We start from the raw sequence: 26069 nt of genomic DNA, 5'->3' as shown, positions 1-26069 counted from the left end.
GAGTGCTGGTGTAAAAGCATCAACAGAAGTCAGTAGCAAAAGAAAATAATTTAAATGCCTGACAAAAAAGCAAGGCTTTAATACTCTTGCAAACTTAGAATAATTCTTTTCTGCCTGGATGTCATGAGGTAAAGAGTTCTATCACCTTGCTGCTTGATAAGAAAAGGCTGAGCATCTTGTTGAATCCACCCTAATATAAAAAGTTATAATTTTGGGGGTTTTTTTTTTAGAAGATTGCAAGGACCTAACAAGCTGATAATGAACAAGAACATTTGACAAGCAGTGCGGTCGATCTCTCTGAATCAGTATAAACCATACTCAGTACCTTGAACTTGATACAAGATAAGATTGGAAATCAGCTCTTCACAATCCTCTGGATCTTTCCTCCCTCACAATCTACTCTCTCTCTCTCTCTCTCTCTCTCTCTCTCTATCTGTGTCTTCCCCATCTCACAAGTCTCTCCCTCTGCATCTCTCCTCAATGGGTCTTCCCCACGCTCCCATTCCACAGCCACTTTCCCCTTTTGGGCTGTCTCCTCTTATCTCTCCTCTCCAGCTCTCTCTCCCACCTCCACCCCAGTTCTTTCCTCCTAAATCTTTCCTCTCCAGATCTCTTCTTCCCCATCCAGCTCATCTCATCCCTTTCCAAATTTTCTTCTCTGAAATCTCTCTCTGGCTGTCTCCTCCCCCCTTTCATTTCCCTCCAATCTCCCCTTTCTGGCTCTCTTTCCCCCTTCCTCCACAATTGCAGTTCCAGGGCACCCAGGTCAACCTGGACCTGAATGTTAGGGCTGCAGCCATTGTAGTCCATGACCTTGGCTTCCCTTTATTCGACATCGGCATGAGAACAGGAAGAGACACACGTGCTCATGGCCTCCTCGGTGCCTCGCCTTCTTCCTGCACGTCTCCTCTATAAACAAAAGAGCACGCGCAACAGGGAGAAGCCTGGGGCAGCATGGAGACTGCAACCTTGCGTTACTCTTCTTGACGTCATGCTGTAGAGGCCAATCTCTGCTTGTTGACTGGACTTGTGAACCATTGTCCAGTACAGAGAGGGCTCAGCTCCCTGTCGCGCGCTCATTCATTCCTTACCCAAGTCTCAAACATGTCCTGGGGACGTAGCTTCCGCAGAGTGGACCTGCAATACAGACACAGATTTTCAAAAAGCCTGCAGGGGTTCCCCTTTGAAAATATCTTGCCTAGCAGGTACTGCAGGTACATAAATACCTGCAAAGCCTACATGAGCAAACTCCCTGCCAGGAATTGCGTGCAGGGAGTTAAAAATAAACTCCCTGCGTGTTCTCTGCTGTGGCAGTCCTGTTCCCACCACTTTTCCCTGCACTAAAGGAGAGAAGGCAATGCTGAAAGGGACTTTGTCTGCTGGTAAACCTCGGTTCCCTTGCAGAGAATCCTTTAATTATTGCCCTGTATATTAAAAGCAGCCCACCTTATGCTCTGGGAAGTCTGCATTGCTTCTGCTATCAGCAGCCAAAGGCTCTTACTGAGAGACTCAGTTTTCCACTGCAGCCAATGGGTGCACGGTTTTCTTTTTGTAAAAACATTCTTTTAACTAATAAACTCAACAGGCATACTCTGAAAATCTCAGCGCAAGCAAGAAAGGTTTGACTTTTACCCCCAAGCCACAGTCAGACAATAACCGGGAAGTGGAAGGATGCCATTGTCCCAGAGATGGCCTAGCCTTTCCTGGTGACCCCACAGCCAGGATCCTCAATGAATATGCATGGCATACATTTGCATATAATGGATCTCTAATGTATACGCGTCTACCTCATGCCAAATTCATTGTAAATATCCTGAAAATCCAACTGTGTGGGGTCACCACAACAGATCTGGGAAGACCCTACATTATCCAATGACAGATTATTTTCTGTCCCACGGCTGATTATGAAGCAAGCATCTTAAGTTCAATGTAAATTTGATTTTAATGATCACGCTTTTAAATTTGTTTTCTAGGTGACAGTGGGCTCCTGTCACATCACAGACATCTAAATAGTAACTTGAAGGAATGAAGCGGTGTAACAGGACAGAGACACCTGCTGTTACAGACTGACAATTAAATGTCTGAATTCAGGCCAGGGTTTCTAGCTCTCCTGCTGCAAGCTGGCTGGGCCAGACTAGGAGTGTAGCCTTCATGGGGTGTAACTGACTCTCTCTAGGGGAAGGCACTCCCCTGATCAGGGAGAAGATTAAGAAGCTTGACTTGTTGCTTAGAAGTCAGAGGGACTGCAGAGCCTTTTGACTTGTTGCAGACGCTCTTGCCAACAGAGAGACCCTCACTGTGACGGTAACTTTGATACCGGTGCACGGGCGCACATGTTCACGCGTATGGCGGCTCGCGCGAATGGACATGGCCATTTTATAACATACACGCGTATATGTGTGCAGGGCATAAAATAGGCTGCACACGCATACATGTGCACACAATTTTAATATGGACACACGCTTGTCCACACAAATGCTGCATCTACCGCGTAAGGGGGGGGGGATTTAGTAGGCACACACCAGTGCAATTATCAGTTTCCCCAGTTCATTCCCAGTCTGCCCAGGTAAGAGAGGACTCCCTAACCCCCTAGTTAAATAGTCTCCTTTTTACCCTGTTAGCACCAATCCTTAAAACCCCGCTGACCAGCCTATAAATTATTTTATTACTTACTCCTCATCCAGCGCGGTAGTACAGTTACGCAGCAGGAGACCCTGACGTACGCCTTTGCGTGTAAATACTTACACGCACATTTCATGTTAAAGTGCTGGAATGCCTGTGTCCCACCCATGCCCCACCCAGGCCATGCGCACTCCCAGCTCCTTTTTTGCAACTGATTTGTGCACATACCGAGAGATACGCGTGTATGCAGGCACCTTTTAAAATCCGTGCAGCACATGCCAGCTGGACATACTCGCGCATCTCCCGGTTTTGGCGCATGCCAGGCTTTTGAAATTCACCCCTCATTAGTAATTGCCGTTTTTTATTTATTAAGGTGAGGAAGCTGAAGATAAATTGTGATTTTTGTGTTCCTACTGCTATCAACAACGCCCTTTCTTTTGTGGCCTGAAACTGCTAATTAAACCCTGTTTGGCCTGTTCACTGGTGTGCTTGATCAGTGCTGTTTTCATCCAAGCCCAAGTTCCCACAAGAGGGTAATTTGCTCGTTTTAGAAATCGTTCTAGTTAGTTGTGTTGATATCAGCTATCAGAAGCCCAATAGTCAACAAGCATAAACATAAATTGAAAAAGCAAATGCACAATGTTGCATTTTGGGATGCCTGCTTCACAACTGGCCATGAACCAGAAAAACATTATTTTCTAGCACAAATCACTTTTAAAATATGGACCAATATTGTCTTTAATGTCTTGCATTTCCAAAGGGAAATTTCCAGGAGAATTTAAAGAGCACTGCAAGTTAACCCTTAAACCTCCTCAAGTAACTGATCTGAAGCAGGGGATAATGAGCAGCTGAAAGCGACAGGAGTTAGGGATGGCCCCCTTCTCATATTTTACAGCTGGTACTGTACTGAAATGATCCACACCAGCTATGAACATTTGACGATGGCTTTCCTTTTGGTTTATCTCCCTTCAAAGAAATAAATTAGAGTTGTCATAATATTGGGAGGGTTGAAGGGATCAATAAACCAGGCTGCCGAAAAAGAACACCCGTTAAAAGAAAGCCAGTAAAATAATTGGGTAGAGATGATATTCTTGTAGAACTACCAAACGGTTAAAAGTTCAAGCTTTCAAAACTGAGAAAGTCCATTGTACACTGCTGCTTTTCTTTTAACTAATATTTTTGCCAAGTTAACATGACCTTCTGTTTGTGCTTTATGAAATATAAAACACCTCATGGGAGTCAACTTTTCAAAATGATTGGGTGAGCCAAACTCATCTCAAGTTACCCTCCCTGGACTCAGTGAAGGAGTTTGATAAATATTGAGGGTATATTGAGGGTGCTCAAGCACCCACTACACCCACAAAGCTGGCCCTACGCCTCACAATTTACCCCATGGACATTTTCTGAGGAAGGAACATCAATGGTTCCCAAAGCTCTGTATCTTTAAACCTTCATTGGCCATGTGGAGATACCATCTCTGAAGGCAGTGTAATAGATACGTTAGGGTACTACCAATCAGACCTTCAATCCTCTCTTCCTTAAAGCTCACAGTGTTTCTACACCCAGGTCATGGTGCGCCTGGTTCTCTGACCTCTTATGCTTGTTCACAAACTCCACCAGTTCCTCTTCAGTGTAGGGTTTTTCTGAGATCGTGACGGGATCATCCATGAAGGCCTCATAGAAATCCACCTCATTCAGCTTCAAAGTTAGCTTCTTGGCAACCTGTTGCAATTACAGTGGCTTAGAATGAGTATGATCTTTGAAAAAAGGAGATAAATGCTCTGTGAGTGTTCTGAAATGCAATAAATTCTATATTCTAATCCAGATGACACAGAAGTAATAGATCAATTAAAATGGCTGGCTTTGTTGATATCCTACTTGAAGTGCTGGAGAAAGCAGTGTTACAACGTAGTGATAGGAAAGGGAGAAGAAAGAAAAGATGACAGACGGAAGCCACATGGATCTCACTCACTCTTACTTACACCTTTATCGAACGTGGCAAAGAAATTGATATATGGCTGGAAGTGCTCAGCTGCCTCCTCGAAGGCTTTATAATCTAAAGCAAAATAAACAGAAAACCAGCATTTTTTGGAAACATCATCATTCTTTGATTTGTATTACGTGAGCAGAAGCAGCAGTGCATCAGCAGCCAACCTTTGGGGGGATTTGGTAAACTGAGGACAGATTGGATCAAGTAGAGGTCAAGAGAAATAGAAGTTCACCAAAACTGATGAACTTGAGATGCTTGTGCTCTATGGACTATTCACTTCTCTGGGACCCAAACTTCTTCTGGGACATTGCTGAAATGAATCTTTTTCTCTGCTGAATATCTCCTGAGTACCCTGCTTTTATGAGAGTTGATATTAGAGTTTTTTTCTACTGTTCACCCTCTCAAGCAGGTGTATGTGCATGCCTGTCGGCACTGTTTCCATGCACACTCGCAAATTTTCAAAGCAGATTTATGCGCATCAATCTTCTTTGAAAATTCAGGCTAAAGTCCATGGGTAAAATGCACCCACAGACGTTAGCCTATGTGGACTGTTTCATAATTACTTTTTTTTAAACACAGCAAAGTAGTTTGTACGAGCTGGCTGTGGCTCATTATGAGATCAATGACAGCATCTACAGGTTGTACCCTACCTAAGAACTGCTGGAAGACTTAGCAACAGGACAGCAGAAAGCAATATCTCGACAGAGAGACTGAAGAGAAGAAACATGCAAGCATTTGTGAAAAAAAGTTGGCATTCCAGTGTCTTTCTAACGGCCTCACGTTCAGAGTCTTTGTTTTTGAAGAAGCCAATGAGCTTGATCTCATCTTCGATCCTGTCAAAGGCCTGCAGCTCCAGCTTGCTGTTGATGATCTCTACAGGATCGTCCAACAGCTGCCGGCGCAAAAAAAAAAAAAGAAGAAAAGAAAGGAAAAGAAGTTACTTCTTCATTCAGTGATATTGACTGCAGTATACTGGGGTTGGTCTGGAGTAGGCAGGACTTGCCGTTACATTACCAGTCAAGTTTGGCTTTATCCTGGCCCTCATGTGGACCTCTGAAAATCCAAAAGGTTTCATGTTCCAAATGTCCCAGGTCAGTGTAAGTTACCAAATGGACCTAAGCCACCATAATCACCTGAAAATCCTAATTTAACATTTCAGTTCACTGAATTGAGACAGGCAAGTCTGTTTTACTTCCCAGAATCAGAACTTGAAAACTCCTGGGTACAAGATAAGTGTTGGAGGAAGGATAATCTCATCTGTCTCAAATAACCAGAAGCCTCCTGAGAAATCAGTTATTTGGGGCGTGGTGGAGCTATTTGGGAGGCCAGCATGGGTGAGTGCAGAACATCAACACTTGACACATGACCTCAGGTAAGAATTTCCGAAAAGGAGTGGTGATGTCATAAAAATTCAAAACTGCAAAATAATGTAAGCAAAGAGGACAATGCAAAAAAGGAGGACATGAAACAACACCAGGAAAGGGAAAAACAGAGTCCAACGAATGAAACAAATTGCTAAGAAAGATACAGAAGCCAACACTGAGGCTTTAATTTTAGGGCATTTTGAATGTGGATGTGCTAGTGAATGATGGGCGTGCTATGTTGAGGGCTTAGTAATATTATTGTGTGCCTTCTAGAAATGGCAGGAAAGATGGCCAGAGGTGTCTAAGGCAGGAAGCCCCTTACCTCATCCTGCAGGTCTTGGCAGTATTTGAATCTGAGCCCGTTTGGCTGTTCTAGAATTTGAATGATTGTGAGGTCATAAGTGCCGGACTGGACCACCACTCCACGGGGAGAAGGTTTGAAAAAAGGTCCCTATCTGTTTACTGCTCCATGCTGCAGAGGCATGAAAGGAGCAGCACAGGGCACCCCTGGAAAGCTGGCAGTGTATGGATGATCTGTGGAGAACTTCATTCCCAGGCCATCCCGGGACATGGGGTGCTGGTAGATTCCCAGGAGCACCAAGCTTCACCCTCTGAGATGCATTTTGCTAGAGAGAGACAAGTTATGAGGTTTGGAGCAATGAGGGGGGGGGGGGGGGGGCTGAACGAGGCTCCAAGGAGGCCCTTGTAAATTACTTTTGAAAAACAAAGAATGTCTGACTGAGCTGAGAGGGCCAGAGCCCCTTGATAAGGAACTGGCAGCATCTGGCTGTCATGGAGAGATTGCAGGCAAGAGGAGGCATGTTAATACGCTGTTAAAATAGGCCCTGAAAGTCCCTGACCCTGGACGCTATTAATGTAACATTCCTGAGTGCACACAAGGGCTGGGTTAACAAAGCTCTTGACATTTCCCTCACAGTTTAGATCAGAGCCGTTCTGTTTGGTGCTTACATCCAGGAGGAATTCCACCAAGACATCAGCTGAAAGCTCCCCGTCAAATTCGATCACATTCTCCTCCTTAAAGATATAGATGCTCCCTTCTTCTGTGCAGCCTGGGTAAAAGAGAGAAAGTCCTCAGGGTCTACAGGAGGTCAGACACAGTTCACAGTTTTCCCTGTGCAGCAGCCTCCGGCCTAGTTAAAGGTAACACCATACCCGCTCATGCAGTGCCCTGGAGTGATCCCACGGATTATCCTTTCTGAGGGTGGCTGTGCAGGGCCCAGCCCAGGTTTTAATAGCAGGGATCAGGGGATACTGCAGGACATGTCCGAGCTAACTGGTAGAGCATGAATACTCTAGCAAGTTCTGCCACAGACTAGGAGGAGTTTGCTATAACAGAGATGTACCCGAGTCACGGGCTGAAATAATACCAGTCTTCCAGGGCCAGTGCTTCCATTTAGCAGATTAGGCGGTCCCCTCCAGTGCCAAAATATTTCTTTTGGGAGGCAGCAAAATCCTACCAGAGGCCCAGAAGGGCGCTGTGCCAAAGACACTACTGTCAATAGGAGGGAGCACTGTGCTGCAATGTCCTCCAACAGGTAGACTGGGGAACGGAGGGGCATGATCGTAGGTTCACCTAGGGCGCCAAACACTCTTGGACCGGCCCTGAGGTATGTTGGCTGAGTTTTGCATGGGGCTCAGTAATAATGAAAGTAGGTGTTACTCATTAGAACTGAGGTGCATTGGCAGAGTCTTAGTGCTGAAATGTTGGCTCAAGACAGGTACATTATTGACAAGAGTCATGTCTGGGTCTCCATACTGGAATATCAGGCGTGCTGCAGGGCAGGACTGAGATGCATTGGAAGAGTTGTGAATGGGTCTTCGTACAAGCAAAGCAGAGGGCTCTGTACAGCAGGCTTTTGGTAAGTTGGCTGAGCTGTTTAGGGAAGCCAATGCTAGGACAGTGATTTTAATACCTAAATTCTAAGAGTATTAAAATTATTCAGATTCAGCCAGTTGTTTTATATGAAACACACTTACCAAGTTTTTTTGCAAGCTTGACATCTTTTTTGGATTCTAGCAGTGCAAACCCAATGCCTTTGCTTTCCAAAACCTGGGCAGCAAGCTAAGAGAAGATTAAAAGAATTTAAAAACTAGAGACAAAAAAATATCACTTTACTCTGATTAAATACAACCCAGCACTGCTACAGCGTGTACCCCCAGGACCAATGACTATAACCCAGAGCGTGAGACCCCACCCCCTGGACTAATGATTCTCTGTAACCCAGAGCATGTGACCCCCTCCCCAGGACTATTGACTCTCTGTAACCCAGAGCATACTAAGCTCTTGTGCTGACCTCTTAAAGGTGGCAGAAGCTGACCTTGAAATCTTGCGAATTTGGGGAAATACAGCACATACATAGAACAAAATAGAAATCAAAATATGGGTGAAGCCTATTTTCCAAATCCTATGGCATCTTAAAAATGGTTTTCATGAAAGGTCAATGCTTTTAAGTAGGGGCGTGCTTATACTACAATGAGGATACCAAAGCTTTTTACTTGTAGGCCATCACTGGCTAACCTGGTGGATGAAATAGAAAGCGTTTAATTTTTAGGTGACCTTTTCCCTTTTTACTGTGGATGGGTGGTCCTCTGAAAGACTCTTAGGGGTCCGTGATGTAAAATGAGTCTAGGGTCTCGCTGTAATTTCCAGAGCACACCACACTTAGTACCAAGAGACACTCTGTGCAATGACCTTGCAACGAGACAAGCTAAAGACAAGTTCAGAGAGATCTAACCCCCCCTTCCCCATCCTGCAGACGGCAGTGCTCCTACAGATGGCTTGAAGCACATTAACCGGGTAGTAGGTATGCTTTATTTAAAGAAAACAGCTAACTTGCCCTCTGATCCTTACCTGGACTCAAAGTACATTTTTTAGGGCATTTATCAAAGCCATTTACCTGGGCAGATAGTGATTTAACTGGGTAGACTGCCATGTCAGAAAACTGCCTCCTCACAGCAGTAAAAAGTACCTGTGGGGTTCCCTAGCTGGGTTATGAAGCGGTGTCCCTGGGGGGGAGGAGGGGCATGTTTAAGTCGGCGGATTAAAACAGCACGAGTGCATGCCATTTTCAGAAGTACACGCGCTGTTTTACCCTCCCTCCCCACCACCCACAGGAACAGCACGTGCAACATACATGGGTGCTTTCAGCCTGCTTACTTTCAAGGAGAAACTACATGGGAATTCTGTAGCCAAACCGTCCACCTAGGTGCAGAGTCCATTGAGCCCTTCATATCTACGGATCTTGAACCTCATTTTCAAAGGGAAAGCACCCCCATATTTTCCCTTTCAAAGATTGCCATGGGTGCAAAGGACCCAGGGACCTTTGCACCTGCTTTTCATGCGGGTTAAATATCTACGGAAGATAAATACACACAGATGTGAAAATACGGGCTACGTGCAATACTTTCCACTCCTGCCTGAAACACGCCTAGGGGAGCGCCTCCCCTCAATCCAGCTAAAAGTACGCGCGCTGTGGATCCCTGCATGTACTTTTAGGCAGACTGAGGGTAATTTCAGACAGCCAGGCTACCTGGGTAACTTGCTCTTTGCAAGGGTAAATAACCATGAAGATGGTCCTTCCCGTCTCTGACCACATCTTACTAGGTGTGCATCATTTAGGGTGATCTCAAAGAGGAAACATAACCAGTTGTGCACCCAGCCAATAGACTTCTGTTTTTCAAACATGGTTCCCACATGGCTCTTTCCTGGACATCAGCATTTTGCTTGGAATCCCCAGCACTTTTGTCCCACGGATGCTACATTTTGTTTTGCTGGCATCTGCAGCCACCTGAGAATCAATGCGGTGCCTCTCCAGTGTCCATCAGACTCGGCAGGTCTCCAGCGACAGTCCTCCAGAAGGTCCAGCGTGGGTCTGACAGCCCTCGCAGGTCATTCTGGCGCTGGAGATCTGGAGGGATGCATACCACTCGTGACGCCCTCTGGGCATCCCACAGACCAGAGTTGAACTGGCAGCAATGTCCATGTGACACCTGCAGGAAGAGTTTCTCTTGCACCAGGCTGGGCACGGCTTTGCCCTGAAGTCTTGCATTAGATTGAAGTGAGACTGTTTCTAATTCTATTCACTGTGTCCTATTTTTATGCTTGATATTCAGAACAGACGAATGGATGAAATCCAGAATTTCAGAATGATCAGGTTACGCATTCTTTTTATCCCAGGACAAGCAGGATGCTAGTCCTCACATATGGGTGACATCGGTAATGGAGCCCTATGTACGGAAAACTTCTGTAAAAGTTTCTATGAAACTTTTGACTGGCACCAGAGTGCCTACTGAGCATGCCCAGCATGTCATGATATTCCCTGCCACAGGGGTCTCCCTTTAGTCTTCTTTTTTCCGCGAAGCAATTAGCCTCGCGGTTATCAGGAGTCCTGTGGGATTCTCCACATATTTTCCTTACGGAAAGCTTTAAAAAACTTCAAACGCAGAGGGTCTCCCTTAGTTTGATCATCGCGGTGAGTTTTTCCCGTTCTCGCGGTTCCGTGCCGTTTTTTGACTAAAAACAAAATTTACCTGAGCCTTAGGCCGTCGACGGCTGCCCGGCCACAAAATGGCTACAGGTTTTAAAAAATGTCCGAAATGCGCGAGAAATATGTCTATTACAGACCCTCACCAAGACTGTGTACTTTGCCTTGGTGAAGGTCATGATGTAAAAAATTGTCCCTTATGCGCTACGATGACCTCGAAAGGTCGACGTCTACGGATGGACAAGATGGAGCAATTATTCAAAATTCAACTGATTACTGCTCCATCTACTTCCACACAATCGTCTCCGGCTGGGGCGATTAGGAAAGTGGTCTTGAAGAAACGTCACTCCGGTGACTCGGGAGATGCTCCTTTTTCCTCCCCCTCACCATCGTCCAGAGCGTCCACATCGAGTAGCGAAAAAGGGCGCGAAAAAGATAAACATCGCCATCGGCATCGCAGGCCGCAACCAGCAACCATCGCTCCGATACCCGGCGAGCCATCGGCGGAAGACGGGGCACCGAGTAAGAAAGCCCGGCTCCAAAGTAAGGCTTCCGAGCCACCGACAGGCCAACCCTCGCCGATTCCGGCGGAAGGAATCGTACCTCCTCAGGGCCCTGAGGTCGTACTACTGTCGCCACCACCGCCTCCCCCCATGGGTGCTCTGTTCACATCATCCATGCGGGCGGAACTTGACAGTTACATACGTCAAGCGGTTAAGGATGCCTTTATCGAGGCGATGCCACGGCCTGCCACTCCGGTTCTGCCATCGACACCGGTCATAGGAGGATCTCCGGTTCCATCACCGATTCCTTCACTACCGATGCCAAGGAAATCACCGCTCTCCTCGATGGCGCCGATTCCATTGCCGGTTCTACCTAGGCCGCAGCCACCGGATTCAGCATTGCCGATTCCCCGAGTACCATCGATTCCACCACGGCCATCGATCCCGATGGCACCTTCGATGCCTTCTCAAGAGTCCATTTTTCAACCATTGATGGACAAGCTGGACTCACTAATACATTGCTTCTCATCTCTACCACATCCTATAGATGTAGATGACAGTCAAGAGCCAATACCAGGTCCTTCGGGTGTCCCACCACCCCTCAGACCTCAGACTCCACTTTCTGAAATGCCAACTAAGCCTACTAGGCCGTTGGAGCTCCCTCTGGATGATAGTGACGAAGAATTCTCCTCGGATGAAGACCTCCTTTCTGAGCCTTCTCCCCCAGAAGATAGAAGAAAGTCACCACCGGAGGATCTCTCTTTCTCCAACTTTATTAAGGAGATGTCTCAAACAATTCCCTTTTCTCTCATCTCTGAAGTGGACAGCAGACAAAAAACCTTGGAGGTGCTTCAATTCGTAGACCCTCCCAAGGAAATTCTTGCTATTCCTGTTCATGAAGTTTTACAAGAACTTATGTACAGGATATGGGAACACCCTGGGTCGGTGGCAGCTGTTAATAAGCGGGCGGATGCCACTTACCTAGTACAACCCATCCCGGGGTTCCAAAAAACTCAACTACCGCATCAGTCAGTGGTGGTCGAGTCGGCCCAAAAGAAGGCCAAAAGATTAAAGCAACACGCCTCCATACCTCCTGGAAAGGATAATAGGTTCTTGGACAATCTTGGTCGAAAAATCTTCCAAGCTGCTATGCTGGTAGCTAGAATAAATTCATACCAGCTTTTTATGAACCAGTACCAGCGTGACCTATGGAAGCAAGTTGAATCCCTGTCTCAGCAGTTACCTGACCATCTTCAGGAAGGTTTTCAAAACCTAGTACATAAGGGCCTAGAGGCAGGGAAACACGAGGTTCGGGCCACGTATGATTCATTCGAGACAACCTCCAGATTGTCTGCAGCTGGAATAACGGCGAGAAGATGGGCCTGGCTTAAATCATCAGAGCTCAGACCAGAAGTACAGGAGCGCTTGGCGGACCTGCCTTGCTTAGGAGAGAACCTCTTTGGCGATAAGGTCAAGGAGGCAGTAGCCACCATCAAGGACCATACAGAAACCCTCAAAACAGCTTTCTCAGCTGCCACAAGAGGTACATCAACCTTCTAGGAGGCCTCCAAGAAGGGAACAAAGAAAGCCATATTACCGCCCTAGGCGGTATTATCCGCCAGTAGCCAGGCCCAGACAACAAAGACCTGCTCAACGGCCTCAGCCTCGCCAAAGACCTGCTAGGCCTCAACAACCTCCGCCTGCGGCGTCCACTTCCGGATTTTGAAGTTCAACCAGAGGGCATGAGTCATTATCAAAATCCCTATCCACAAGTACCGGTTGGAGGCCGAGTTGCTCACCATCTTCAAACTTGGACCTCCATCACTACAGACCAATGGGTACTCTCAATCATATCTCAGGGGTACCACTTGGACTTCCTCACTGTACCAAAAGACAATCCCCCTATTCCGTCTTGGATAGTGTCTCATCATTACACAATCCTGCAAGCAGAATTATCTACCCTCCTGACTGCCAGGGCCATCGAAAGAGTTCCCAGGCCTCAGTGGGGCACAGGATTCTACTCCCGATATTTCCTCATTCCAAAGAAAACTGGGGGTCTACGTCCTATCCTGGACCTAAGAAATCTCAACAAATTTTTAAAGAAGGAAAAATTCAGGATGGTGTCCTTAGGCACCATGCTACCTCTTCTTCAAAAAGGAGATTGGCTCTGCTCTCTGGATCTTCAAGACGCTTACGCTCACATTCCCATATTTCCACCTCATCGACAGTTCCTACGATTTCTGGTACAAGGTCAACACTTCCAATACAGGGTGCTACCTTTCGGCCTTGCCTCAGCACCTCGAGTGTTCACAAAGTGTCTAGCAGTAGCGGTGGCACATCTTCACAAGCAACAAGTACATGTGTTCCCCTACTTGGACGATTGGCTCATCAAGAGTCATACACAGAGCGGAGCTGTCACTTCTCTCCATCTCACAATAAGATTGCTTCACTCCTTGGGATTTCTCATCAATTACGACAAATCCCATCTCACACCATCTCACCAGTTGCAGTTCATAGGTGCAGATCTCAACACCATCACAGCAAAGGCTTTTCTTCCGAAAGACCGGGCTCAATCGCTCGTTCTCCTAGTACATTCTATTCGCAATCAATATACAGTCACAGCTCATCAGTGCCTCATCCTACTCGGACACATGGCCTCAACAGTTCACGTCACTCCCATGGCCAGACTGACCATGCGACTAATGCAATGGACACTCAAATCTCAATGGATTCAAGCCATTCAACCACTGTCCACTCACATCCAGATAACACCAGAGCTGAAGTATTCCCTTCTCTGGTGGACATCACCACTCAACTTGCTCAAAGGCCTACCTTTTCAACAACCAGTTTCACAAGTGACTTTAACTACAGATGCGTCCACCTTGGGATGGGGAGCGCACATTGCTCATCTGAAAACACAGGGCAAGTGGACAAAGCAAGAAGCTTCCTTTCAGATAAATTTCCTGGAGCTTCGAGCTATACGCTATGCTCTATATGCATTCAAGGACTGCCTTTCACACAAGACTGTTCTGATCCAAACGGACAATACAGTAGCCATGTGGTACATCAACAAACAGGGTGGTACGGGCTCGTACCTCCTTTGCCAGGAAGCGGCTCAAATATGGGACTGGGCCCTAGCACACTCAATTCTACTACGGGCCACCTACCTAGCAGGCATCCACAACACAGTAGCGGATCGCCTCAGCCGTCACTTTCAACCACACGAGTGGTCCCTCGACCCAGCGTTAGCAATCAAGATATTTCAACGCTGGGGTCAACCAACAATAGATCTCTTTGCGTCACATCTGAACTACAAGGTGAACAATTACTGCTCTCTCCTCTTCCGGCAGAACAGCTTACCAAAGGACGCGTTTGCCCGCCATTGGAACTCAGGCCTGTTATACGCGTATCCACCAATACCGCTCATAACCAAAACCTTAGTAAAGCTACAACAGGACAAGGGGACAATGATACTCATAGCCCCATATTGGCCTCGACAAGTATGGTTCCCCACACTGCTAGATCTCTCAGTCAGGGATCCAATTCGCCTGGGAGTAGCTCCCAATCTCATAACTCAGGAACAGGGTCAGTTGCGCCATCCCAACCTTCAATCCCTGTCCCTGACAGCATGGATGTTGAAAGCCTGATCTTACAACCATTCAACCTTTCAACTAATATATCTCAGGTACTTATAGCTGCACGTAAACCTTCCACTAGAAAGAATTATTCCTACAAATGGAAAAGGTTTACTTTATGGTGCACTCAGAAAGATTTAGATCCTTTCACTTGCCCCACTACCTCGCTACTAGATTACCTTTACCATCTCTCAGACTCTGGTCTTAAGACGTCATCTGTAAGGGTACACTTAAGTGCAATCTCAGCTTATCATAACAAGCTAGGAGATGCATCGATCTCCACGCAGCCTCTCGTCAGTAAATTCATGAGAGGCCTAACTCACATTAAACCTCCAATTCATTCCCCAAGCATTCAATGGGACCTGAACGTAGTTTTAACCAAGCTTATGCGTTCTCCATTTGAAACCCATAAATACCTGTGACCTTAATTCCTTACTTGGAAACGGTATTTCTTATAGCCATTACATCAGCTAGAAGGGTCAGTGAACTGCAGGCCCTAGTAACTTACGAACCCTTCACGAAGTTCCTTCATGACAGAGTAGTCCTCCGTACACATCCAAATTCCTTCCTAAGGTTGTCACGGAATTTTATTTAAACCAAACCATAGTTTTACCTACATTTTTTCCTAGGCCTCACTCTCACCAGGGAGAGAGAGCCTTACACACTTTGGACTGTAAGCGTGCGTTATCTTTCTATTTAAACCGCACTGCAGCCCAAAGAAAATCAAATCAGCTGTTTGTGTCCTATGATCCAAACAAACCAGGTAAAGCAGTGGGTAAGCATACTCTGTCAACCTGGCTAGCAGATTGCATACAATTTTGTTATGAAAAAGCAGGCCTTACTCTCCAAGGGCGAGTAAACGCACATTCAGTCAGAGCAATGTCAACCTCAGTAGCACACCTTCGCTCTGTACCTATTCTGGACATTTGTAAAGCAGCAACATGGAGTTCTCTTCACACCTTTGCAGCTCACTACTGTCTAGACAAAGAGGGAAGACAAGATTCAGCATATGGACAATCTGTCTTAAAGAACTTGTTTCCAGTTTAACCCCAACTCCTTCTTCATCCAACCTGCTGGGATTTCGACTGATTCATTCCAATAACAATACCTTACAGTCGTTTCAGCACCGAATGAATCAGCCTCTAGCTCGCTAATCACCCATATGTGAGGACTAGCATCCTGCTTGTCCTGGGATAAAGCAAAATTGCTTACCTTGTAATAGGTGTTATCCCAGGACAGCAGGATGTAGTCCTCACGAAACCCACCCGCCACCCCGCGGAGTTGGGTCCGATACGTTTTATTGTTTTATTTTTGGCTAACGCTATTTGCTACAAACAAAGACTAAAGGGAGACCCCTGTGGCAGGGAATATCATGACATGCTGGGCATGCTCAGTAGGCACTCTGGTGCCAGTCAAAAGTTTCATAGAAACTTTTACAGAAGTTTTCCGTACATAGGGCTCCATTACCGATGTCACCCATATGTGAGGACTACATCCTGCTGTCCTGGGATAACACCTATTACAAGGTAAGCAATTTTGCTTTCTCTGTCTTACTTTCTCCTCGTTCTGTCCATGTAACTATCTGCACTCTCTTTCCTCCAGTCACTTGCTCCATAAATTAAAGGTTCCAAAAATGCATGCCTAATAAATAGTAAGGTTTCTATGTCATAAGGAACTGGAAGAGTCAATCCCAGGATTGCCCCATTGCATGTATGAGCTTGTAGTTTTGATTTCTCCACAAAAATCATGATATGCCCATACATGCAGGTCCCAACCTGACCTGACTCAGTTCATCTCCTATGACCTTATGACCACCCTACCCAACTCTTTCACATAGTCAATATTCAACTAAGTGGTAAATCAGTAAATGTAGAGACCTTATGGCCATTAATAATAATTAACAGTGGTAGAAATGTCTCTGTAATCACAATGCTAATAGGAAGTGGGCAGGAGGAGAGATCATGCTGCTGCTAGAATGAAATAATGATATTTAGCCCATGCTTGCAGGGACATGTTATCAGGCAGAGGGACCTGAGAGTGCCCTGCTCCGAAGGTACTAACTCTTGCGGTAGCGGGTTGGTGTGGACCCTTGGGCCAGCCTGATGGAACTGGAGGTTCCGTATTGGACAGGCCGGGAGGCGGAACCAAGCTGACGCACCGAAGACCACTTCACCCTGGAAGTCCTAGATCCCCCCAGGAGGAGCCCGTAGGGATCTGGACCGCTGGGTCTTAGGAGGCAACGAGTGCGGAGACGAGAAGGAAGTCCGAGGGTCGAGGCAGGCGGCAGGCAAGATAGGTCAGAAGCGAGCTGGAGTCAAGAACCAGGAAGTCACAGAAGCGAGGGACAGCCGGAGCTGAAGCCGGAGCAAGAACACCGGGAGGGTCCGAGGTCAGCAGGGACAGCGAGGTCAACAGGAACAGCGAGGGCAGCAGGAACAGAAGGCAACTAGACACTCCGAAGAGGAACCTCGTTGCAAGGCATCGTTTGGGAGTCAGACGCCGGCTTAAGTACGGTGCTGGCGTCTGTTGTCATCCAGGGGGCGGTCCAGCACTTCCGGGTGCTGGACCTTTAAATGCTCTGCCCTCACGCGCTCGTAGCCGCGTGGGGGCGGAGCCAGCATTGGGCCTCGGCGGCGTCTCCCTCATGGAGACGCCGCAGCCATGCAACCTAGAAGGCCTGAAACGCGGCGATTCCGGCCGTGGCCCAGGGCAGGGATAAGTGGGCACGGACCTGGTCGCGAGAGAGGCGACCGGGGCCACAACACTAACTGCAAGGTCTTTGCTATCTCTCCAGGCCCTGCTGACAAGGATACTAGCTAGTAGTTAGCCATTATACACTTGTTGGTGGGCACCATACTGACATTATTGGCTTCTTTCACAGGATATGATTCACTCCCACCAAAGATGTACAAGACAAAGGCCCTCTGTCCATGCATCCTGTCCCAGCAAATCTTAGGGACTCTAGCCAACCTACTAGAATTCATTCATTCTTCTTTTTTTTTTTTTTTTGACCCAGAAAGTTTCTCCTGCTTCTTTGGGTTTCCAGCTCATTTGGAACCAAGACTGGGCTCTGGCACTCATTCAGAACCACCAAGGGATTTTTCTTCTATTTCCTATCTCCTCCCAGCTTAGTTTAGTCCAGTCACTGTAAGGATGGTCCTGGGCCAGGGCTCATGCACCAGGGCTCCCTCCGCATCCCTGTAACCATGGGGCCTGAATCTGGCCACGAGGTGGTGCCATTGCACGGTGACTATGTTTCCCCGCATGGGCTGTGGGCACTACCTCCACACACCATCCTCAGCCCGGGCTGATCCAGAAAGTAGACGACCTGAGCTGGAAATTGAACACAAGCTCCTCTGCGTGGCAGATGCCAGATCATGAAGGGCACCAACCACGTCCCAGATTGCAGGATCTTCTTGTGCAGGAGCTGAATGGACACCCATAGTCTCTGTCGAGCCCTTGCTTCCTCTGCCGTGCTGCCTTCAGGAGTGGATGCTTTATCCCGGTGTGCTGACATCTGTTGGTATCCCTACTCCAGACTGTAACACCATCTGATGCGAGACTCGGAGGTTTCCAGCCCAAGATAGTTAAGGCTGACAAGCTCTGTTGGGTTGTCATGTGTTATTTCAGCCTGAGTGTGTGCTGAAAGCCTGATACTTCATCTTAGAATAGCTGATCACTACCCCATTAAAGTGCTTTTTGACACCTCGGGTGTGATAGAGTCAGGCAGGATGTCAAGCACGGAACGCACTGTGCATTCACTTTTTGAAAATAACCAGCTGCTGTTACACAAAGACTAGTTACTGTTCTCAGATACAAAGTAACTAGTTACAGACGGCTTTGGAGAGTTCTCCATATAGAAAGCAAACAAAGTATCTTATTATCTGTAGTTGCTTTCATAGAGTTAGCTGCAATGATTTAAAATTGTCAAAGTGTTCAGCTGGTCTTACAGTACCTGGCTGGATGAAAGCTGATGTTTGATTGCACATTATTCATTAGTAATAGTGGTGATATTAGTTCATGTCAAGGAGATGGAACCAGCTCTAGTTACTAACACCAGGCCATTTTCCACCCTCAGTATAGCTATATATATATATATATATATATATATATATTATTGATTTATAACTTAAGAACTCTTTTTGACCCATATCGTTGATCGCTGTTTCTTGCACAGGGTCCTCACCGATGAGTTAAGAGGACCAATGAAGAAAGCAGAATGTTGGGCGACAGCCAATTAGAATGCAGGACTCTGACATCCCCCCGCCTCTAGCTTTGTCAGTAATAATTTCTCTCTCATCTAAGCTGTATCCCTGTCCCTTTCTGCCTGCACGCATTTTTGCACTAAGAGCCTTGTACCCATCTGGGTCTGCAGGCCTTGTTCTTTCCTAAAGCTGGACTCCGTTCTGTGAATGGAAGCCAAGGTGGAATGTGGTCCCACTGCTTTGCTTAATGTGGATAAACATGGATAAAGGAACCCCAGCAAATCCTCCTGAGACGCGACGCCGTGCCCTTGGTGTGCCATGGGAGGCGCTGACGCTGGGCAGTCAGTCTACGATGGTCTGCAGGGTGGGCAAGTCAGCTTGAATCCCACAGTCAGATGTTACCAACGCTGAGCTGGTTCTGGTATGGAAAAGGGCTAAACTCTGCTTATTTTCACTCATCCTTGGAAGGAGGCAGAGTACGGATGTTATAGTAAAACCTACAGGGCCGTCAAGAGAGTGCCATACAGTAGCAGTAGCTTTCACAGACAGAGAAAAACTTTGCAGCAGGCAATGTGGAAGAGTTCTAAGCTGTGTATCCAGAGATTGTGGATTAGTTCTCCTTTCCACCCCTCACTGTGTGACCTTAAGCCAGTCCTGTCACCTCCCTTGTCTCAAACTTAGGGCCTGATTTATCAAAGGCTTTTCTCCCATTCTGTGTCTGTGCTTAGTAAATGAGGCCCTTAGATTGTAAGCTCTCCGTGGCAGGGATTCTGCACCCCATGGATTTTTTTTTTTTTGTATAGTGCTTATATACGATAGAAAAAAATGTTATGCAGACATCAGTGGTAGCTGTTACCTTGATGAGCTTCCTCTATCCTTGGGGGGGGGGGGGGGGTCTATGGAATTCCTCTAGTGGCATGGCCGTTTACCTGGGCTATTTATAAAGGGCAGGCTTTTGTTACAGTGGCCTTCGATGGCCCTGGCGTGAGCTGGATTATAACAGAGGAAATCTTAGAACGTACTGCTGCGGCATGCCCCGTCACTCACTGCTGGAAGAGACCCTGCCAAGTGAGCTGGGGAGTGGATGTTGGAATTCAAGGGGCATCTGAGTAACAGAAAGCAGCTAGGACTTGAGTGCATTTGCCAAGGTCTCAGTAACCTGAGTTGCACCATAGAAGTCCTGTTTTAGAATCAGGTCTTCTCCTGCCCCTTCTTACCATACATAGAGTGGATTTGAACTCATAGAAAGGGAACTGATTGAAACAGTTGGGGGATCTAGGGCATTGCAAAGGGAGGTGAATTGGGCAGACCGGATAGAACTTACGAACATCAGAGATGTTGTATGTATGTTGATATTGTATGCTGACAGGTCTTTAAGAGGGCTGGAGGAGGTATGTGTTATATTTCTACAGTAAGGGCATGGTGCAGATTAACACCTGCCTGAGCACTGACTTACTGGGAGACTGTCGGGTAAATTTTAAAAGGAGCACGCGTGTGCCCATAAACATGCATATTGGGCATGTGAGCAAAAATATGCTTAATTTTATATTGTGCGTGCAAATAAAATATCCCTACCATGCATACTCACAAGTGACCTGGGGGGGGGGGGGGGGGGGGAGAGGGAGAGAAAGAGAGAGAGAGAGACTCTGTTAGACAATCTGACACTATGTATCTCTCACTGTAAGAGGTGCCCAAAACCCACGCTGAATTGAAAGTGCCCCTCTTACAGTGGGAGATATATAGAGTGTCAGATCAACTCTCTCTAACTCTCTCTCTCTCCCCACCCCGTTCAGGATCACTCTGGCCCACGTATCCAACTAAGTTAGCAGGATAAGTCTGGCCCACTTATCCGGCTATGTTAACCGGATAAGAAACAACACCCCACTGAATACCAGCCTCTGAGTAAAGCAAGCCCGCTGGAACCTGAATTTATAACTAAGCTTGGGTTTGGAAAGGCATAATTAAGTCTGAAGTGGTTACGTGGATTCTCCCCCCGTTAGGGAGCTCTCCGGTGGTTAGTGGATTCTCCCAGTCAGTGCTTTTCCAGGGATGCCCGGAACTCAAATCAGTAATTCTGCACTTAAATATATGGACTGCAGCTACTAAAAAACAGCCGGAAGCACTTTACAGTTTAAAACATCATAATGATTTGTCCCATAAACGTATCACATTCCGTGGCATGAGTGTTTTAGTGACTGCAAGTCCTTATTATCTGACTGAAATCCAGTGGCCAGTGTAATCGGTGGCATTTCCTAGACAGCAAACCTCATGTGGTTTATGGTTCTAGCCAGGACAGGTCACAGACTGAACAAGGTTGAGGGATGTTGATAGGACAGACAGGGAAGCTGACCAGTTATAGGGCAGTATATGTGTGTGTGTGTGTGTGTGTGTGTGCGCGCAAGGCCATTGGAAGTGGTGGGTGAGATGGGTGCAGGCCCGGGGGGGGGGGGAGCGTTGCCAGCATGCCACCTCAGGGGGGTGGCATATCAGCATTCCATGCCAGGATCTCTTCTAATGTGTACATGACTGCTCAACTGCAGTTGGCATCATCCAAGGAGAACCTGCCCTCCTCTGCAGCCAGCCTTGCCTCTCTACCCACCCCACCCCCAAGACTGCTCTGCCAGCAATGGGCCCTGTGTAGGAGGTAGGGAGGAAGGGCATTAGTTTTTGGGTACTTGCCAGGTTCTTATGGCCTGGATTGGCCACTGTTGGAAACAGGATGCTGGCCTTGATGGACCCTTGGTCTGACCCAGTATGGCATTTTCTTATGTTCTTATGCTCTGCTGAGGTCTGTGCTGCTTCTCTTCTGTAGATAAATGGAAGACTGCAATTTCCAATGCTTTCATGCTGGTCTATTCTGTTGAGGGACCGATAGGAAAATGTCCTCCTCCAGACCAGACAGCAAGGGGTTAACATTCCCCAGCTGTGTCATCTGAGTCAGTATGAGAAGGGATGGGACCGCAAGGGTTACCTAGATAGGCTGTAACCCATATTGCTGAGTCTGATTCTCCATCTTCCTCCCTGCCTATTCTGTGCCATGCCATCACACCAGCACAAGCACCTGTCCAGAGCCATGTAACTACGTATATAATGCTTATTGGTTTTCTATCCCAGTTTCCTTGCATGTTGCCACTGAAGAGTTCTGAGCCATTTCCACTGCATAGTAAGGGTCTCTCCTGGAGGCATGGGGGGTCCCTCCAGTACTACCCGGTTCTGTCCCTGAACAAGATTGGGCCAGACTGATACCAGAACCCTCCCCCAATGTATGCCACATCACTAAACTCACTTAATAAATACAAAGAAAGGCTAGAAATAAACTTCCTGATGTCAACAGACCTTTCCTCAATGAACAGCTATCAACCTGTGCTCCAGTCATTACAAGAAAGCATGTGACATCATCACACCTAATGCCATGTGATGAGGTGACATCATACTCCTGATTAACACAAAACATTGTATACTATTGACTATGTTCACAAATGAAATGACTGAGTTGTCTATAAAACCGGATGATGCCAAACTTGAGTAATTTTACCTAAAATTGATCATATGCAAGAAGATTGAGTCTCAGAGCAAAAACACCCACTTCCTTTACAAGTGCGCCCACCCTTCCATGCCAGTGTGCCCGTGCCTAGGTGGCAACACTAAAGCCACTGCAGGGCAGGTGTTATTACCTTGGCTCCTGCTGCATTATAGCACCATGTGCACCAATGAGCTCCTGCTCTTCTCTTTCCTGCACTAGCAGTGCATGTGGCACACGGCGTTTGGTATGAGGTGGGAGATGTGGCTTGGCAGTAAGAACTCAGATTTGCAAGTCTGGAGAGCCTCCTTATTTTGCTTCTGAGCTTGCGTGTTTTTAAAGGCTTGGTTTATTGGTCAATCTGTATAGCAACCTGAAGCAGGCTGTGGTCATTTAAAGAAGTGGCAGCCTGCCAGGAGACACGGAGGAAACCCTCTGCTTCCATAGAGCCATCTCTCCGGGCAGCAATAGATGTAGACCAGTTACAGTTGCCCATGTATTTTCATGAGCATTCTCTATCTGGACTACCTCTATTGCTGCTTTTTGATTAACCACTAGGTGTCGTCATGGGGCAGGTACTGGGCTCTACCTTGACCCAGGGAGCAGAGAGTGCTATGACCAGCCCAAAGGGCATGGCCAGGAGCTGAACACAGCTTTCCCCATATACAGCACATTAACCACCAGGTCCTACTCAAGATTTCTCATCTTCTCTATTTATTTCCCAGCAGTGTTTGTGGGAATTGAGCTGAATTCATGACTTGGCAACAGTGCTGTCGCAAGGAAGACACCAGCTTGATTCCCAGGCTTGACTTTTCTCTCCTCGGGCTGGCAGAAGCTGAAGACAGCAGGTCAACCATTGTTTGACAAGAACGCCCACTGGATGAGTGAAGCCTGCATGTGTGCTGGGCTCTGGAGGGAACCATGGTGGTCCATGCCTCTCATGTGATGCCTAGGCTACATGGGAGCAAACTGGAGAGAATCAAAACCTATGAAATGTTGTGTCCCATGTAGCCTAATGAAGGCAAATTCTAACTCAGCTCAAGCCCAAAGGAGGCAGGAAGAAAGTGCTGGCCAGAAATCAACTAAGCAAAACACATTTAATGAGTTCATCGTGTTTCTAAATGTTCAGCTCAAATGATGAAAAAAAACATATTGTTCTTAATGCTTAGTGGGGGTGAGAAGGTGGGAAATGTGTCAAACTAATAGCAAGAAGATCTTTTTCATTTTGTAGCCATTGAGAAGATCAGAATAAAGCAAAGCTTCTCAGGGTTTCAGGGAAGCCATGCTAGGTGAGATCCACACCGAGCTACATAATCAAAGCTCAGAGTATGGCCATTAGATGCCTAAAATAGGAAGAGAGAGGTGAAACGGAGGGAGGGAGGTGCTTCCGTGGAGAGAAATATGAAATCACAGCTGCATGCCTACAATCAGATCCCTTTATGATCTGGACACCTTAGAGGAATGGCCTTGTGCTAAGCTTTTTCAATAAGGTGGGCACTGAAATATTAGATGTGTAATCCTGCATCCAGTATTTCTGAGATGGCTTGTCTTTTTGGCTCTCCTGCAATTTTTGGCTCCCAACTCTCAACTGGAACCAGCTTTTACTGGGACTACAGCTCCAGGAGCCTCCATTAGCGAGTTTTTCCTCCATTTCTAAACCTCGCACCTCTGCATTTTAGTCCAGCTGTCTGGAGCCCTACACGCATGCATCCTGAGCCTGACTATTAGGTGTCACCATGGCACAATGGCTGAGACTCGCTTTGGGCTGTGAGTGCAATCTATGCAGCATCCTGAGCTGCAGCCAGTCTGAGGAGCAGAAGCTGGGCTCAGGAAACAAACCTGAGTCTCCGGCGTGGCAGTGCAGCAGTAGCACTGAGCCACTGGGCTGGAACGAAGATGGAGCTTTAGGAAGCCAGTGTTGACTTAAAATCTTTCATTCTCTGTGACACACAATCTTACATTGATCCCAGATTTCGACTAGCACTTGGCAGCCCTGAGTGAGCTAGAGAACGCTGTGCTGTGGGAGTCACTGTTCAGTGTGACATTGTTCCAGGTATAATGATGGAAGTCCGTCAAACTCCAGCATGCTACCCCAGTTTGGGCTACTACTATTTTTGTGTTGACCCAGAAGGCAACAGATCTCCACAGAAATGTGATTATGTTCCCCAGCATCCAGTGGTTTGCCACTTGTAAATTACATGTTTATAAAGCACTGAAGTGACACTGCCTGGCACTGCAGTCCAGAGAGCTGCATGAGACCTCGCCCATGCATTCTCTATTGGGTCCTTCCTCCTTTCGCTGCCCCATTCTGTGCTGCCCTCCCCCTCCCCCCCCCCCCCCAGCAGTTCCCTAGATCTGATATTGCTCTCCCCTGCACTTACCTCCAGCACCATCTCAGTCATCTGGAACTGCTTCTGGAAGACTTTGTCTGCCAGCACAGGCTCATGGTACAGCAGGCACAGGACCTCATACTTCTTCAGGATCTGCTTGAAATGTTTCTCACTCAGGTCAATAACCCGGTCCTTCCCATCGTAAGTGGGGAAATCCAGTCCTTCCTCTGCCTCACAGAGAGACAGAAGGCAGCAAGCTGCCAAGAGTAAGCAGGCTGCCTGCATCCCTGAGCTTGGGCTGCTCTCTCTGTCCTCTGCACGGAATAAAAGGCCAGCAAAGAAGCAGAAAGCTGCCGTGGGATGGGAGGATAAACAGGAACCAGGGGAGGCCTGGGTTTCAGGGACGAGGCAAATGTTTTCTTGTCTCCCTTCAGATGGAGGAGAGCGAGACCAGGGGCCCAGGCTGGTGGGAGGTAGTGGGAGGCTGGCCCCCCAGGATACCTTACATAGCTCTGCCAGGCTCTGCTGGCACTCAGAGCTCCATTTTTAGGAAGCAGTTGTTTCAGGGCTAAAAATAAAAGCCTGGATGAAAAGAAAGGGCAGATATCAGAGCGCTGAGGGATGCATTGACACACGGATAGTCTGCATCAGCTGCCGGAGCTCAGCTGTTTTGTGTCTCTATGCTTTATTACAATACGGGCTGCAGGGTCCCAGCACAATCAGCAGTAACCAGTGGGCTGGAAGTGCTGGCAGATACAAGGGTGGAGAGGGAAAGAGAGAGAGACAAAGGCAATTTCCAAAAGGGTGAAAATGATGCCATGCTGAGCAGCAGGGAGAGCAGCGTCCTGGAGGTGGCTGGGAATGGTCAGTTCAAGGACAGTCAGCATTGGCAAAACGTGCCCCTGTTCCCTGCCTGCCAACTGTCTGCAGGGCAAGACCTCATTCTACCCAGAGCTCAGAGTGACCCCCAATCCTTCTGCATGTGATTGTCAGGGATAGTGAGAGGCTGGGAGTGGTGACAACATGAGGAACTGGGAGCAGTGGCTGGAGGAGTGGCAAAAATCTGAGGGTGGTTACTGGAGGACAGTGGCAGGGCAACATGCTGGGAGAGGTGAGGGGACAAGGGTCTGAGAGTGGTGGCAGAACACGGAATTGGTTGAGGGGGTAGAATGGGTGGTTAAGGTTGGTGGTGGTGTCTGGCAGGCTGAGTGGTCAAAAGTGATGGGATAGGGTGGTGAGAGTAGTGCTGGGGTGGTTTCAGAGTGAAAAGTGGGGATTGGATAGTAGAAAGACTAGGGGACACTCCATGAAGTTAGCATGGGGCACATTTAAAACTAATCGGAGAAAGTTCTTTTTTACTCAACGCACAATTAAACTCTGGAATTTGTTGCCAGA

General features: G+C 47.3%; 1 protein-coding gene across 1 annotated transcript in view; it reads right to left on the bottom strand.

Annotated features, from left to right (window-relative positions):
* The window catches only part of CASQ2 (calsequestrin 2), a 51632-nt gene extending 26673 nt beyond the window's left edge, over positions 1-24959 (bottom strand). The window contains exons 1-7 of the mRNA XM_029577836.1: positions 24726-24959; positions 7975-8059; positions 6946-7046; positions 5393-5504; positions 4605-4678; positions 4214-4344; positions 1092-1137 (exon numbers count right to left, since the gene is read on the bottom strand). Coding sequence (XP_029433696.1) covers positions 1092-1137; positions 4214-4344; positions 4605-4678; positions 5393-5504; positions 6946-7046; positions 7975-8059; positions 24726-24959 — 783 coding nt within the window. The remainder of the gene's footprint in view (positions 1-1091; positions 1138-4213; positions 4345-4604; positions 4679-5392; positions 5505-6945; positions 7047-7974; positions 8060-24725) is intronic.
* Between the last annotated feature and the right edge of the window lie 1110 nt (positions 24960-26069).

This window comes from Rhinatrema bivittatum, chromosome 15 (genome assembly GCF_901001135.1).
Source record: "Rhinatrema bivittatum chromosome 15, aRhiBiv1.1, whole genome shotgun sequence".
In the NCBI taxonomy this organism is placed as follows: Eukaryota; Metazoa; Chordata; class Amphibia; order Gymnophiona; family Rhinatrematidae; genus Rhinatrema; species Rhinatrema bivittatum.
The sequence above is the reverse complement of the archived record's forward strand: the minus strand, read 5'-3'. Positions and strand labels throughout refer to the sequence as shown.